Here is a 15,000-nt window from a genome sequence, read left to right on the forward strand (position 1 = left end):
TCAATATTCATGTCAAGAAATGCTAACATGTCAGTATTAATCCCGAAATGCAAACACTCACTCTCCTGCGATTTTCAGCAGCCTCCAGTTTCTTCTGAATGTCTTCCAATGAGATGTCCCTTTTCTTGGGAGGGGATACGATACTTTGTGCCACATCTGACACAGGAGAGGGTGGCTTAAGGATCACCTCGAAGGCCTGACCCGAGGCCCGTTTGTTTATGGGCTTCACCTCCATAACTGAATGAAAATCACATGCGAAATAACTGAAAATAACTATCTGTGGTTTAAAGTTTTAATTGTGTCATAATTGGTTATCAGAAGTAATAATAATAATAATAATAATAATAATAATAATAATAATAATAATAATAATAATAATAAACTGAATTCCTCTTACTAAAGTATCCAATTAAGGTCCAATTAATTGTAATTAAATATGAATTACTGTATGTCATTAAATTGAAGTGCTATAAATGTGTAAATATATAATATTAAATTAATTTAAATCTAAGCATGTGGACCGATATAAAACTAAATTATATCTTACTTTCTGTCTTAGTGTCCAGGTTTTTCTGTAGCCTTGGGTTAAAACAGGAGCATATGAGTGAAAACATAGACATCTCCTTCATCTTTTCTTTGTATGCTGTAAGAAAAGAGCAATTAAATAAGCATCAATCAGTGCAATGTGACACAAAACATTTAGAATCAGACTAATGTTTCACTAATGTGTATATGTGTGTGTGTTTTGTATGTGTAAGCTTGATTACAGTATAGTATAAGTACAGTACTGCAGGATTTCAGCATTGTTCCCATACACCACCTGATACATTCCAGATAGTCCAGTTAATTCAGTTTAATTCAAAATGAAATATGAAGCTTTTACCAAGCGCAAAGTGCATATCCTTTACCAAGTGCATATTTAAGTCTTTCCCAGGCTTAAGGCACAGGTGCCTCAGCTAAAAACAGATTATGAACATTCTGAGGCTGTAGCGCACTCATAAAATATGCAAAAGAGACTAATGATGCTGGTCATTTCCTGTCATCTGTAGAGTTTTACAGATTGCAGGCACATCCTTTAAACTCCATTATCTAGGGGCACAGAACAAAGCTAAAACACTACACACAGACGTGAGACACTAAAGATAGGTGAGATGGTCTGTCGTTTCTGATCTGTCTTTTTCAACAAGACAAAGGAGCAGTCACATGGTCCCCTGTGCACGGATGTCCACTAGTGTCCACAGAGCATAGATAATGATTTGCATGGGCATGGACACCACCATGTGCAGTGTTCCATTGCTGCAGGGCTGGCCAGCCTCCCAATCTGTGGTCCACTTGGCCTGATGCTATTCCTCAGTTATTTTTCTCAATGTATATATATATATATGTGTGTGTGTGTGTGTGTGTGTGTGTGTGTGTGTGTGTGTGTGTGTGTGTGTGTGTGTGTGTGTGTGTGTGTGCCTGCAAGTGTGTGGGCATGTGTAATGAATCGGACCTGTGTTTATATTAAATATAATGATAAGACAGCACATCTTGATATTTGGGCCTGAGCTGCTCCTCTGTGGGTCGTAAAACAGTCACACCCATTTAGCTTCCAAGCTTTCAGTAAAACCTGATGCTCGCCCAACTGATGTCTTAGCTTCCTTCTAAAAAGAATGACAATTCCATCTATTAACCCCGGCTTCATAAGCTGTTGTCGATTTAAAGAATTATAGATGTTAATTGTGTTGTTAATCACAAACAGCCTTTAAATGATACTATAACAAATGACACCACAAAAACATAAAGCTCATTGCCGACAACTGCATTTCAATAAATGTTTGACATCTGTTTTCTTATAAAATCAAAAATTCCTCCATATAATTCTCTGCACCTAATATCTTAACAGGGCGTATAAACTGATTCAGATCCTTTGCCAAATGTTTAACACGTAAAGCTAAGGCCATGGAGCGCACACAATACCAGGCGGATACCACAGACGCACTCAATCTGTCAGAACGCATTAGGAATATAAAATGCAGGACCAGCTGTTAGAGTGTGAAAAATGATTTCCAAATCGTGCGCGTATGTTTGATGTAAAGCTGTATTTTGTGCAGGATTTTGTAGGAGCAGTTATAAAGGAGATGATGCCTGGTGCCTTGGGTGGGGTCTTTCTGCATTATGCTGGAGAGGAGACTGAGCTGAAGCAGGTGCGCCATTCTACCCACAGAAACGCATAAAATGCATGTATATACAGTACATATGTATATACTAATATCTGTTCGTTTTACACTTAATACGTTTATTTAAGCTTATATATAATCCTATATCCAATTCATTTGTCTAGCTTAGCTTTGTTTGCGAATAGAAATGCTAGGCTCTTAAATCAAGATACACTGGCTTAGACAACAGAATGAACAAGACTATTAAATATGTTCTAAATCTAAATCCATGTTGTTGTATATATTTTAGGCTAATTTTTCAGGGTTTCTGTGAATAGTCAGTCCGTCTGCTGGGATCAGACATCCCTACCATCGATCAGCATAAAAACAGAAGTATAATAATGAAGATGTGATGTAGAAAAAGCAAGACTTACCGACAGCGAGTTTGTCCATTGTCGGGTGAAGTGTTCAGGCGGTTGCGGTTCGTGCCGGTGGCGTTAAGGAGCGATGCTTAAGGCACTGATACAGCAGAGCACAATGCGATCCGGCAGACAGAGAGCACTAATAAGCACTGGGAGCGGTTCAGTGATCAGCATCTCCACACGAGAGCAGATTGGCCATCGCCACTTTACGTAAAAAAAAAAGGGCAGGCGTTTTAGAGAATAGCGCACACAGCTCGCAGAAATGATCTTACAGATGTTTCCTTCCTGCTGTTGCCACCGATTAATGTAAATCAGTATGGATTACAACTTTTAGGACCACTCGTTTGCCTTTTATTTTAAGCTATAATAATATTGAATAAGAGGGGGTTTTAGATCAGTTTGCTTCTAACAATGATAGACACCTTCTTCGTTCATTTATTAAATAATTCTTTCAATTATTATTTCATTCACATCTTTAGTATAACGGTATTATATTGGTCTGTGGTCACAGTGGATTTAAAATCTAGCCAAAGTCACAATATGTGTGTGTCGGGAAAGGAAGGTGCTAGGGGTATTGGGTTGATGTCACACCCTAAATAGGACGCCAGTCTATCAACAAGCCACTACACAGACACACATTCACACACTCAGGACAATTTAGTCTAGTTCATGGGGTCTTCAGCCTTAAAGGGTTTTCATTTCAACCAAGCAGGAGTTCAAAACTTATTCTACTGGTTTAATCCAACAGCCCTGTCGGATATGATTGACAAATTCATGCTGCTATTATTATTATTATTATTATTATTATTATTATTATTATTATTATTATTATTATTATTATTATTATTATTATGGTGAGAGGAAACCAGAGAATGTAAACCCACCGAAATGTTAGCAGAACAGGTGAAACTCTACAAAGCATCAATCAGGACCCTGGCCAGGGACTATGGAGCTGTGTACTTACTGTGCATCTACATCCACAGCTACCCTTATTTAATCTACCTCACTTTCACCACCTGCTTATGCTGGTTAGGGATGGGGTGGATCTGGAGCCTATTCCAAAAACTCTGGGCTTGATGTGAAAATACATCATAAAATTGGATGTAATTCTATTCCTAAACTGTGCTACCTATTCTGTTATTTTATATTCTTGAAAATACAACAGAATTAGATAGAAGATTATTCCTGACACACACTCCAATGCATATTTTCTAAAAACAGTTTCACAGACATAAAGTGCCAGATCCCATACATGACCTGCACCAAAACATTTGGGCCTTTTTTTTTTTTTTTTTTACTAAAGACTTAAATGCGACACCTGCATTAGATGGAAGAAATCACAAAATGTTTAATGTGGCTGCTTACATCTGTATGAGTCATCCGTATATCATAATCAGCATCTTCAGTTTGCCAGTAACCAGTAACCACGTGCCACTGGAATTATAGCAGAGACGATCATAATAACTTCAGGAATAGAGGCTCTATACTGCTGTGTCATGGATATTGTGAAGCGTGCAACAGTAAAGGATTGCTTCACATATCACACATAAGTGCAAGGAACATGATCTAAGCTACAGCTGCCTTTAACAGCACAACCTGTATGCACTGCTCTTTCACACTGTTTCTACAGTCTGCACAATGCACTGCAGACAAATTGTGAAATTCACACACTCCATCAAACACTGCAGAAATAGCAAAACAGAAATTTTGTACTGTTAGGTTATGTGATGTTCCATGATGTTCTATTTTATTCCACTATCTTCTGATCTAGTTGATTCTATCTGTTTTATTTAGCTTTTTATTCTGCTCTATTCTACTCGGAACCATTCAGTTTTATTTTATTCAATTTTAATAGATTTATTTTAATTCTATTTCCATTCAATTCTGTACTTATTTTTTCATTATTCTATTGGTCAATTCTAATCTCTCTCCATCTTTTTATTCTATTCTGTTCTGTTTCATTCTTTTTCACTCTATTCTATTTTATTCTAATCAATTTTAATCTGTTTTATTCTAGTCACATCTCTTTTAGTGTTTTATGTTGTTGAATTCTTTTCTGTTCTATTCAGATTTAATCTATGATGTATTGTGAATTATGATGTATTGTAGTCTGTTCTAGTCTGGTGTTTTTCTGTTTTATTCTCTTCTGTTATTTTATGCTGTTTTGCTTTATTTTTTCTCTATTATATTGAATAATTATCTTCTGTTCTATGTCTATTTTCTGCTATTCTTTGTTGTCCTTTTCTAATCTCTTTTGTTAGCTTTAATCCTGTTCTATTCTGAGTTATTCTATTCTGTTTTAGCTTAATCTTCTATCTGTTCTGTTCTATATTGTTTCTTATATGTTCTATCTGTATTTTATTTTTATTTACCTATCAATTATTCTGCATTGTCTGTTTACATTCTAAATATGTGTGCAAATATTATTAATACTTAGGTACCAAGTCAGTGTGGTGGCTTCCAGAAAAATCATGCTGTGTTTTCATGAGTCTGTCTGGGTTTTCACTGTCCAATAACATAACAGTCAGTAAACAGGTTGTGCTAATTTATGCCTAGGTGTGAGTGTGTGCATGTCTGTGTGCATGGTCCTGAGTGATAGTCTGACGTCCAATCCAGGATGAACTTGTTCAACATTGTGCCCAGAAAAAGACCAGGACAAAACAATACTACTCAACAGTTGAGTTTTAAACACTCCTTTCCTATACTACTGTTTTTATAGTAACAACTCACTCACATGGGATGGTATAGATGTTACTCCACATAAACTAAACCTAATAATATCAGGATTAAAAGAATAAAAATAATATAGTCTATATGATTAGTGTACATTTAGCCTTTCTGATTCTGGTAAATATTTGTGTGGAAACTTTTAATTAGTATAACATGTTGAAAGCAATCTCATCAATCAGATTTAGCCTAAAACAGTGTGTATTGTAGTTGTAGTCCTTTTTAAAAATTATGACTTCATTACCCAGAAACCCTTTCGTCTGACCTTCAGTGGGAGGAGCTACAGGGGGAACTCGTAAACATGGCTGCTGGGATACTAACCAAAGGTGAACTGTTAAATGAAACATATTTCTTAAAAGAAATACATATTATCTTTAAAAACGAGCCAGTGGTCGAGTGTTATAAGTACATGCATGGGTATTTGTTTTAAAATCTAAAAACACTGATTGTTTTGTTCTATTCATATAGAGTATTGTCTCCTAGCTAATGACCGGCTAGCGGCTAAGTGTGCTAAAGTGTGCTAAATGCTAAAGTGTGCTTAATGCTAAAGTGTGCTAAGTGCTTCTAAGTCAAGTCAAGAAGCTTTTATTGTCATTTCAACCATATATATATATATATATATATATATATATATATATATATATATATATATATATATATATAGCTGTTACAGTTAGAACTTTGTTAACCCGGGCTAAGGACGTAGTAAATTAGTCCTAGATACATAAAGTGCATCTGTGCAACATGGTGTAAACAGTGCAGGACAAGACAGTGCAGACGAAAAGTTACAAGACAATACAAAAAATATACAAAAGACAATAAACAGAAACAGCGCCGACCAGTGTAAATACTGGATGTAAATACTGGATGTAAATACTGGATGTAAATACTGGATGTAAATACTGGATGTAAATACTGGATGTAAATACTGGATGTTGAGAACATATTGTGTGCAGTAATACTAGAATGAACACCGTTTCTTAGCAGCAGGTCCCTGAGATAATGTTAGGATTTGTGCAAAAACAGCAAACGACTGAAATATTGTACAGTATGTGCAAAACGACGAAAATGATTAGTGTGTGCAAAAAAGTAAATAAAAAAAGACTAAACAATAAGGCTCAGCAGACCTACACAAGAATAAATAAGGAAATATGGAAACGTTTAAATATGTTATTCATAAGAAGCACTGTTTATTTTTATTTCATATCATTTTTATTTCTGTATAGAATTTGCATATAATGTGTCTGTAATACTGACATACTCAATAATTATTAAGTTATAACTTCCAGTATTTTAATTGACGGATTCTGCTGTTGCTCACGAGGCAATTTAGCTTGTTTGATTTATTCCTGTAACTGTTTCTTATCTTCTTTTGCTTCTTTGTTGGTTTTGTGTCATTAGTAATCCATGGTGTAAGGAGTGCTCGGCTGGTGGGAGCCTTGTTTTCCTCCAACAGCCACACATTCTCCACTGCTGCAAGACCCACACCTGCTTCTCACAATGAGGACACTGGTATGGAGCTCAAGCCAAAACATTTGCACGTGTATTTACATCATTTCTGATCAATACAGTGACTATGAAATGTGATCAGTGAGGATTACAGTGTGTGGTGATTCAGCATTGTGGTGGAGTGACACATTATTACCTCAAACTGCATGTCCTAAAGCAGGGGTGTCAAACTCAGGCCTGCGAGATCATATCAAATGTGTATTAAAGCTGGCTAGCCGCATGTTTCGCTAATACTACAAATCCCAGAATGCCTTGCCACTGTATTGACGCGTAGTCACGAACAGCAAGCGCCCCTCATTCTCTGTTGACAGTCTTTAACAACCATGTTAGTCACATCGGGCAAGTTAATTCCACCCTCCACAAAAATGGCCAAACGAAAGATGGACAATAGGAGCTTTCAAGTCAGGTGGGAGGCAGATTATCTGTTCATGAATATAAAGGACAGATCTGTTTGTCTTGTGTGCGGAGCTAACAGGTCTGTAAGGAAAGAATATAACATAAGAAGACACTATGAAACGAAACATTAGAAGTATAAGGAACTGGACGTAAAGCAGAAGCTCCAGAAGGCGGAGGAGATGAAAAAAAGTCTGGTTTCCTGGCAGACTATTTTCATGAAAGCAAAATCAAAAAGTGAAGCTGCTGTAAAGGCTGTAAAGCTTTATTGTGGCAGCAGAGACAGCAAAATCTGCCCAGACCTTTAATGAGGAAGAGTTTGTCAAAAAGTGTATGGTCAAAGTTTGCGAAGTGTCTTTTATTTCAAATTTTATTTCTTATGTGTTTGTAATATCAAGCTCTGGTTGTTCCAGATCCTGTGGTTAAGCAAAACCTAAGTTTGTTTCCATATGAAAAAGGTTAAACATTACATATCAGTTGCAGTTAATTTTTCAATAAATATTCAGTTTGGCCCGTGACTTTATCTCAGTTTTATATTTTGGCCCACTGTTAATTTGAGTTTGACACCCCTGTCCTAAAGTATTTTTGGCAACAGTTACAGTTTTCTTTATTAATAAATAAACAGGCTGTGCTTCTTAACCGTTTAGCTACGAGACAAGTGTTCAGTAACATCGCTTATTAAAATCTTCTTTATTACCCTTTTATAGTTCATGTGCAGCATCTTTCATACAGGCCCTTGTCAATAACCTGTGTAGAATAAATCCATTTAAAAATAAAATATATAACAAGTTATTCAGAAAAGGCAGAAATGTCTCTGTGGTTAATTAGGGCATGGTTAGCTAACTAAGAGCATGTTTGGTTAATTTCTTAATAGATTAGTTACATTTTATCATTAATTAAATTTTTAAGTTTCATACAATGAATTCTGTGAAAGTCACTATTTGTAATAAGGTCATAATGACACAATTTGGGAGCAAACTTTGAACACTCCTGAGTCGATTCAGTATCAAGCCTGTGACGACCTGAAATATGGGATCAGAATCTGTTTTTGAATTTATTCTGATGTGATCAACAGTCCTTGTCTATACTGTGAATGTGTGAAATTTTGAATGCCATGACACAAGTGTTGCCATGGACAAACTGTCTTAAATCACACTGGCTTGTGTCACTGAGAAGATATTATTATTATTATCAAGTAAATATTTAGTATCAACTGATACATAGAGCTCTGATATAAATATAGTATACAAAATTCAAATTTGTGTAAAACCTTTACTTGCAATTTTGCAAAAAAAAAAAAACCACCAAAAGCTCTTTGTGCAAGTTGCATTTGGAAATATTGAAACAATCAGTGGCAGCAAAATCGAGCAGATTTGGTTACAAGTCACAAAAAAGTGCATGGAATCCTGTAGGGACTAATTCATATACTTACCCTTATTTATGGTCTTTTCTCCCAGATGTGAACGATAAGATCATGAACTTTCCTCTGACCCAGCCGGATTTCTTTAGCGTGTCTGAGCTTTTTACTATAAAGGACCTGTTTGAGGCCCGAGTCCACCTTGGGCACAAGAAAGGCTGCAGGCACAGGTAGAGCAAAGTTATTTTGATTATTATTAGTGTAATAATTTATCAGTCCAATTAAGATTCTGTACGTATTTGTACTTTACAACTCAGACAGCCCCTTCCATACTCTTTCCATCTCTCTGTGTTCTGTATTGAACTGAATTGCTCTTCTGTCTCTGTCTGAAGATTGATGGAGCCCTATCTGTTTGGTACACGCTTGGACATGGACATCATTGACTTGGAGCAGACGGCATCGCACCTACAGCAGGCTCTGAACTTCACGGCACACGTAGCTTACCGTGGCGGCATTGTGCTCTTTATAAGCCGCCGGCGCCAGTACACACACCTGACCGAATCTACAGCGCAACGATGTGGCGAATATGCTCACGCACGATACTGGCAGGGAGGTGTGCTTACCAACGCCAGTGCCACCGGAGTGCGTCTTCCCGACCTTATCATCTTCCTCTGTACACAAAACAGTGTCTTTCAGACACACACTGGTGTACGCGATGCCGCCAAGGTTAACATTCCTACAGTGGGTATCATCGACTCAGACTGTGACCCAAGCCTTATCACATATCCAGTGCCAGGCAACGATGACACTCCGGCTGCAGTGGAGCTGTACTGCCGTCTGTTCAGGATGGCTATCAACAGGGCAAAGGACAAGAGGAAGCAAATGGAGCTGCTCAAGGGGATATGAGTAACAGAAAAAAGAGAGAGTGAAACATACTAGAGACACCGAATGGTTAAATGCAAATTCTGCACTTCTGTCTTCACAAATCAGAACTTAATTTGAATCAAGTTTTTGGTCATATTTTTGCTCTCTCCTCAAACACACCACTGAGAGAATCAGTTAATTATCAAAGCTAACACCATCTCTGGGTGTGTCCAAGCAGGGATTCTCTAAAATGTGGAGTGTATTCGAATGTGTCTTCAGATTTAGGTTGGAAAAAAAAACACTCACAACAGAGATAAAGAAATGTTTGAGGCACCGAGGTCCTTCAATAAGGCAAGGATCCTGAAAGACTGCAGGATTTTTCTGTCATATGAAGTTTTGATGTATTATTAAAAGTTTGTGTTCATCACAAAGAAAAAAGACGTTTTCTTTTTTGTCTGTTTTTGTCCACTGTTCTGCACATTTTAGTGTTTTTCTAGCTCAAACGTCTCTAATTTAGCTCAGGAAGGAGTTGTTATATGATCAGTTGTATCAATTTAATCAGGTGTGATGGGAGCAGGGAAGACACACGAGTGCACCTGGACTGAGATTGAGAACCTGTGTAGATATTTCATTCATTTTCTGCTATGGCTTTATGTTGCTTAGGGTAAAAGTGGATCTAACTTCATGCTTAAGGTGTTGGACTGCTGGTCAGAAGGTTGGGACTAAATGCTGTAAATGTAACCTCAGAACACCGGGGACAAGCTGAGAGACCACACCTCAGGTTGGGATGCCAGTCCTTCTCTGCACACCATGTGCACACGCACTCATTCCTACTTAATAGGACAGTAGGATGAAACTAAAAAACCTATTGATGTGGTGGCATCACACACACACACAATACACACAGTAACCAGAGATGCCCTTCATCTGAACTAATAATACAGAACTTTAGCTTGATCACGATCATGAAAGATTCCGTCTATTGACACTCGAGACTGTATCAGTGACGTGAATAATTTCAGAGCAGCTCAGAGTGTGATCTGTTTACAGTATCACACTGAGAGCAAGTTGTTTTCTTCCCTAGCTTTCAATCATTTCCACCAGGGGCCGCCAGTAGACCTAGTAAAAATCTCAGCATGTGCCACTCGTAATGTGACCAAGACAACAAACCCATGCATTGGACATGAGAGCAAATATGCAGCCACGTGCACTTTACAATCACAATAGCCCCAGTCAGCACACTGAAAAGAAATAAAAGAGGGTTTGGTTTGGACGTGTGGGGCCAGGCATGCGGAATGTGTTATTGGTATGTGGAGTGTTGTAAGTGCTGTGGAGTATTCAAACTGGGACACAAACAACTTGTTTAATCATTACGTATTAGCTCTGGTGTTTATTCTATGAATTATATCAAATAGCATCAAGCACGTAGAATATGTCAGAAAATCTTTAAATATAAGTCTTCTCTTATGTAATGTTCAGGTATAACTATTAGCAAAAGCAAGTATATATAATTCATATAAAATACTGTAGATATAGCCAGGTTAAGATATGCCCAAAAACTTTTTTTTTACATTCTAATTATATGAATGTGTATATAAAAAGAGAGAGAGAGAGAGAGAGAGAGAGAGAGAGAGAGAGAGAGAGAGAGAGAGAGGTTAACTTCTCTAGAGGATATTAAGTTTCTTTTTGATGTGATGGACAACAAGGGTCTGAGGTCTTTGTTGGTAGTCAAGCAAGACATCATGAGAGCTGGTCAGCTGGTCTCCTTTCTGCCGGTCCAAAAGGGTCACACACACCACAGCCGCTGGGAAACGAGTCAGAAGGAGAAATGTTTACACATATGCAATGTTGAAATCTTTTATATATTAAGATTCAGGTCTGACTTTACAGTGACAAAACCTTAATATATTTTCTAGGCCTGAGTTAATAAATTGCATTATTAAGGTTTTAAATTAAACCCATTCAATTCAAATAAACAGTCAAACAGATTTTCCTAATGTCCTATAACCCACGTTTTAAACCTCTGATAAAATGTGTGAGCGTGTTGAAGACAGAAGCTTTTTATTGTTTAAAAAGCTGCATCTGGAACCTCAGAAGATGTTTACTGTCCCTGAATTGAAAAGATTTTACATTCATTTCTTTATTACTTCAATGTTTTCTCATTTCTCTTTTCTCACTTTTTTTTATCAAATTTTAAATCTCTATTATCTAAATCTAAGTGATTCCTACAGAAGCTTCGTACTGAACTGCAAAAATATGCCACATATGATTGTTTTCATGGGTTTTAAAGTCAATTTGTTCTACCTCGTATACCACTGAGTTTGCACATGGCAGCAAAAACAGAAGATTCCATCTCGATGTTGCAGACTCCTGCTGCATACACCTCGGAAAGGTACTGCTGTTTATCCTCTTCGGTGTATGAACAGAAAGCGCCGTCCAAACGAGCTTGACCTGCATCAACACCAGCAATTCGGTGAGAGAGACAGACAAACCACAACTGTTTAAATGAACATAACAGAGATGTTGGAACTTTAAATAGTCAAGCTTGGGTCAGTCTGTCTGTCTGGTTTGGCTCAGCTACAAAATCAGACTTCAGAAGACTACAGAGAACGGTTTGGATCGCTGAAAGAATTATTGGTGTTCCCCTACAGTACCCACCCTTCAAGAACTGTACATATCCAGAGTGAGGAAAATGGCTCAGAAAATTACTCTGGATCGATCATAAACAAATTATTCACTTGCTGCCATGGCGAGGCGACTAAGTTATGGTAAATTCAGAGAAACAGGAAATGTCTAATATCTAAAGCAAAAAATGTCTTATTGGGATGACACGCTGTGTGTATGTTCGGCCAAGGATTCCGATCGCATCGATGTGCTTATTGTGAATCTCGGACATAGCGTCACCAACAGGCGCCAGGAAGTGTGTCAGTCACAACTGTTGCATGTGGTGACCTTTTAAATACTCCTCCTAGAACATTCATGTTATTGACACCAAAAGTGGTCAACATGATGCTGAGACATTGCATTTGCTAAATTGCGAAGGGATTTTTGATATCTCAAACGGTGCTGCCATGGTGAGGCGACTAAGTTATGGTGCATTCAGAGAAACAGGAAGTGTCTTCTATCTAAGCCAAAAAATCTAAGCCATAAAATTCCGAAGGGATTTTTGATATCTCGAACAGTGCTGCCATGGCGAGGCGACTAAGTTATGGTGTATTCAAAGAAACGGGAAATGTCTAATATCTAAAGCAAAAAATGTCTTATTGTGATGACATGCTGTGTGTGTATGTTAGGCCAAGGATTCCGATCGCATCGATTTGCCTATTGTGAGTCCTGGGTATAGCGCCACCAACAGGCCCCAAGAAGTGTGTCAGTCACAAAGGTGGATTTTTTCACAGTTGCATGCAATGAAATTACTCCTCCTAGAGGATTCATGCGATTGAATCTAATGCGAAATTGCGAACGGATTTTTGATATCTCACACACCGTTGCCATGGCATCGTGTCAAAATGTACTTTTATCTCAAGCATATTTAAGGCTTTTGGCATGCTTAGATTAACTTGAAATTTGACACATACATCTTTTGTCGGCTGTTAAGTGTGGACAAAAAGGTCAGACAAATTTGTGTCTCTTAAGTGGCTCACAAGCACCCGTTTGTCTAAAATGTGGGGTTTCATTTACCTACAGTCCCCAAATGGGTCAGTAACAACATAAAATAGTCCACTGATATTTACCCACTTCATGCACTTGCCCACCGTGCATTGTTTTCTGGGAGGACCGTATAGCGATAAAAAAATGTGCGAGGGCCCGCCATCGCTTCTTGCAGCTATATTTTGTATTGTCTCTGTGTACTGGAAGCTTATGACACTATAACTAATTCCTTGTATGCACAAGCATCCTTGGCAATAAAGCTCATTCTGAGTCTGATTCTGATAATAAACTCCAGGTTAATGGAAAACTGCTAATACTTCACTCAGGGTTAACAATTAATCCTGAGTATTCATATATTCATATTCATGTGACGTTTCACACTGTACACTCATAAACGCTGGGTTAACTCTTATTTACTGGATTAACTCTTATTTTTGATTTGTTAATAGTTTTGTTCACTTTATGTAACTTATGTTAATGTAATTTGATGTTAATCCTTCTGGGCTGTTTTAGCCTCCTGAGACAAACACAAAAGCAAGAAAACAGAGAAGCTAGACATGTATATTTTCTTGAATTCTGTTTAAACATGAAGAGAATCACATATGAATGATTTTGCACTCAAGTTAATCCTCAACAGACTTTTTCTGACCATGACTATAAAAATAAAACTTGTTCGAACTGACATTTTTTTCCGTCACCATTTGACAATGATTTTTTCTTTTTCTCCCACACACTGCAGCTATTATTTATTTAACAGGGAGTTTCTGTGACTGTACAAAGTAGGCGATAGGCACGAGCTGTTCAGTTTCTGATTGGATGTCAGTTGCTAAGCATCTAGTCGTAACACTCAAACACCACATTGTTTGGCACTGCAGTGCGAGTTAACACTGTAAAAGTGCCTGCTTGAGAGCAGGGTTTCATAATCCTGGGCAAGGTTTGGAACAATATCTGCAAGTAGTTGCAGTTCAAAAAGCCCTATTTATCACTGAAGACTCACGACAATACCTTCATAGAAGTCCAGAGTGCACATGGTATCCCCAATGACAGTCTCAAACTCTCCCAGCTCTTTCCCACACTCCAGCAGCTCCATTGCAAGCTCGAAATCCAGCTCTGTGCTCCTCACCACTGTCTTACCCAGGACCACCTGCTCAAAGTGGGGCATGAGCCTGGCATCCACTGCCTGCTTGGTGATCACAACTGTGCCTGGCTGCAGACCTGCAGACAAACAAATCAAGAAGGACAGATTCTAATGTATTCCTTCTCACTCATCCTTGTTGTAAAGCTCTGCTTCTTCCGGTAACCATAAAAAAATGTTCATGTATAAATCTAATATAGTAACGTATTCTACGTGCAACATACAGCGTCACAGTATAACAGATGCTGGTAATAATCAATCTGTTGTTAGACAGTCTGCTGTCTGTTTATTAAGAGAGATAGTGTGTTATAAAAGTGTACCTATTCCACCCGAGGTCCCGATGCGTATGATAGTGACATCAGTGCAGCGGGCATGATAGAGGAGTTTGATAAGCTCGTGTAACATTATTGACATCGAGGGAACGCCCATGCCATGCTAAAACAGATTACACAGAGATTACTGTATCTTTACAATGCAGAACAATTCAGATTATGTTGATATTAAAACACACACTATGGTGTTAAAACCACTCTGCAAGTAGCGATCAGATCTCTTGGGTCTTTCGTGTTTGACATTTAAGGACTTACACTAACAGACAGCACTGGTCCAACTTTATACATTGCATAGCGATCTGTTCCCTCGCAGATGTTTGGGTACTCTCCTTTTGGATCTTCTAGGCCCAGCTCTTTAGCAACGTACTCGATGAAAGACTTCATCCTACACGGACTTCCTCCGACACATACAAACTACAAGAACAGAAAATGCAATTTGCCTGTGATGCAAGAATCCACGTCATTTCAGTTA

The 15,000-nt window shown here is 37.9% G+C and overlaps 3 protein-coding genes across 5 annotated transcripts in view; 1 reads left to right on the forward strand and 2 right to left on the reverse strand.

Annotated features, from left to right (window-relative positions):
* stmn2a (stathmin 2a) overlaps window positions 1-2,730 on the reverse strand; it is a 4,159-nt gene extending 1,429 nt beyond the window's left edge. The window contains exons 1-3 of the mRNA XM_027149327.2: window positions 2,573-2,730; window positions 548-643; window positions 62-237 (exon numbers count right to left, since the gene is read on the reverse strand). Of these exons, the coding sequence (XP_027005128.1) occupies window positions 62-237; window positions 548-643; window positions 2,573-2,591 (291 nt within the window). The 5' untranslated portion in view covers window positions 2,592-2,730. The remainder of the gene's footprint in view (window positions 1-61; window positions 238-547; window positions 644-2,572) is intronic.
* A 2,805-nt stretch (window positions 2,731-5,535) lies between these two features.
* Window positions 5,536-9,850, forward strand: mrps2 (mitochondrial ribosomal protein S2). The gene is made up of 4 exons (XM_027149326.2): window positions 5,536-5,613; window positions 6,689-6,799; window positions 8,647-8,776; window positions 8,939-9,850. Exons 1-4 carry the CDS (start codon window positions 5,589-5,591, stop codon window positions 9,450-9,452), a joined length of 780 nt encoding a protein of 259 aa, XP_027005127.1. The 5' UTR covers window positions 5,536-5,588; the 3' UTR covers window positions 9,453-9,850.
* Window positions 9,851-10,772: 922 nt separating this feature from the next.
* The window catches only part of upp1 (uridine phosphorylase 1), a 7,147-nt gene continuing 2,919 nt past the window's right edge, over window positions 10,773-15,000 (reverse strand). For all 3 annotated transcript variants that reach the window (XM_047811268.1, XM_047811267.1, XM_047811269.1), the window contains 5 exons: window positions 14,784-14,942; window positions 14,517-14,631; window positions 14,067-14,276; window positions 11,715-11,861; window positions 10,773-11,214 (listed from right to left, as the gene is read on the reverse strand). In XM_047811268.1, the coding sequence (XP_047667224.1) occupies window positions 11,075-11,214; window positions 11,715-11,861; window positions 14,067-14,276; window positions 14,517-14,631; window positions 14,784-14,942 (771 nt within the window). In that variant the 3' untranslated portion in view covers window positions 10,773-11,074. The remainder of the gene's footprint in view (window positions 11,215-11,714; window positions 11,862-14,066; window positions 14,277-14,516; window positions 14,632-14,783; window positions 14,943-15,000) is intronic.

Source organism: Tachysurus fulvidraco, chromosome 3, assembly GCF_022655615.1.
Source record: "Tachysurus fulvidraco isolate hzauxx_2018 chromosome 3, HZAU_PFXX_2.0, whole genome shotgun sequence".
NCBI lineage: Eukaryota > Metazoa > Chordata > Actinopteri > Siluriformes > Bagridae > Tachysurus > Tachysurus fulvidraco.

What these genes read in the sequence shown, in the direction of transcription:
- mrps2 (XM_027149326.2), top strand. Translation starts at nt 5,589, where the DNA reads ATGGCTGCTGGGATACTAACCAAAG. An exon ending in TGCTGGGATACTAACCAAAG is followed by an intron (nt 5,614 to 6,688) that starts GTGAACTGTTAA and finishes TTGTGTCATTAG; the next exon opens with TAATCCATGGTGTAAGGAGT. An exon ending in TTCTCACAATGAGGACACTG is followed by an intron (nt 6,800 to 8,646) that starts GTATGGAGCTCA and finishes CTTTTCTCCCAG; the next exon opens with ATGTGAACGATAAGATCATG.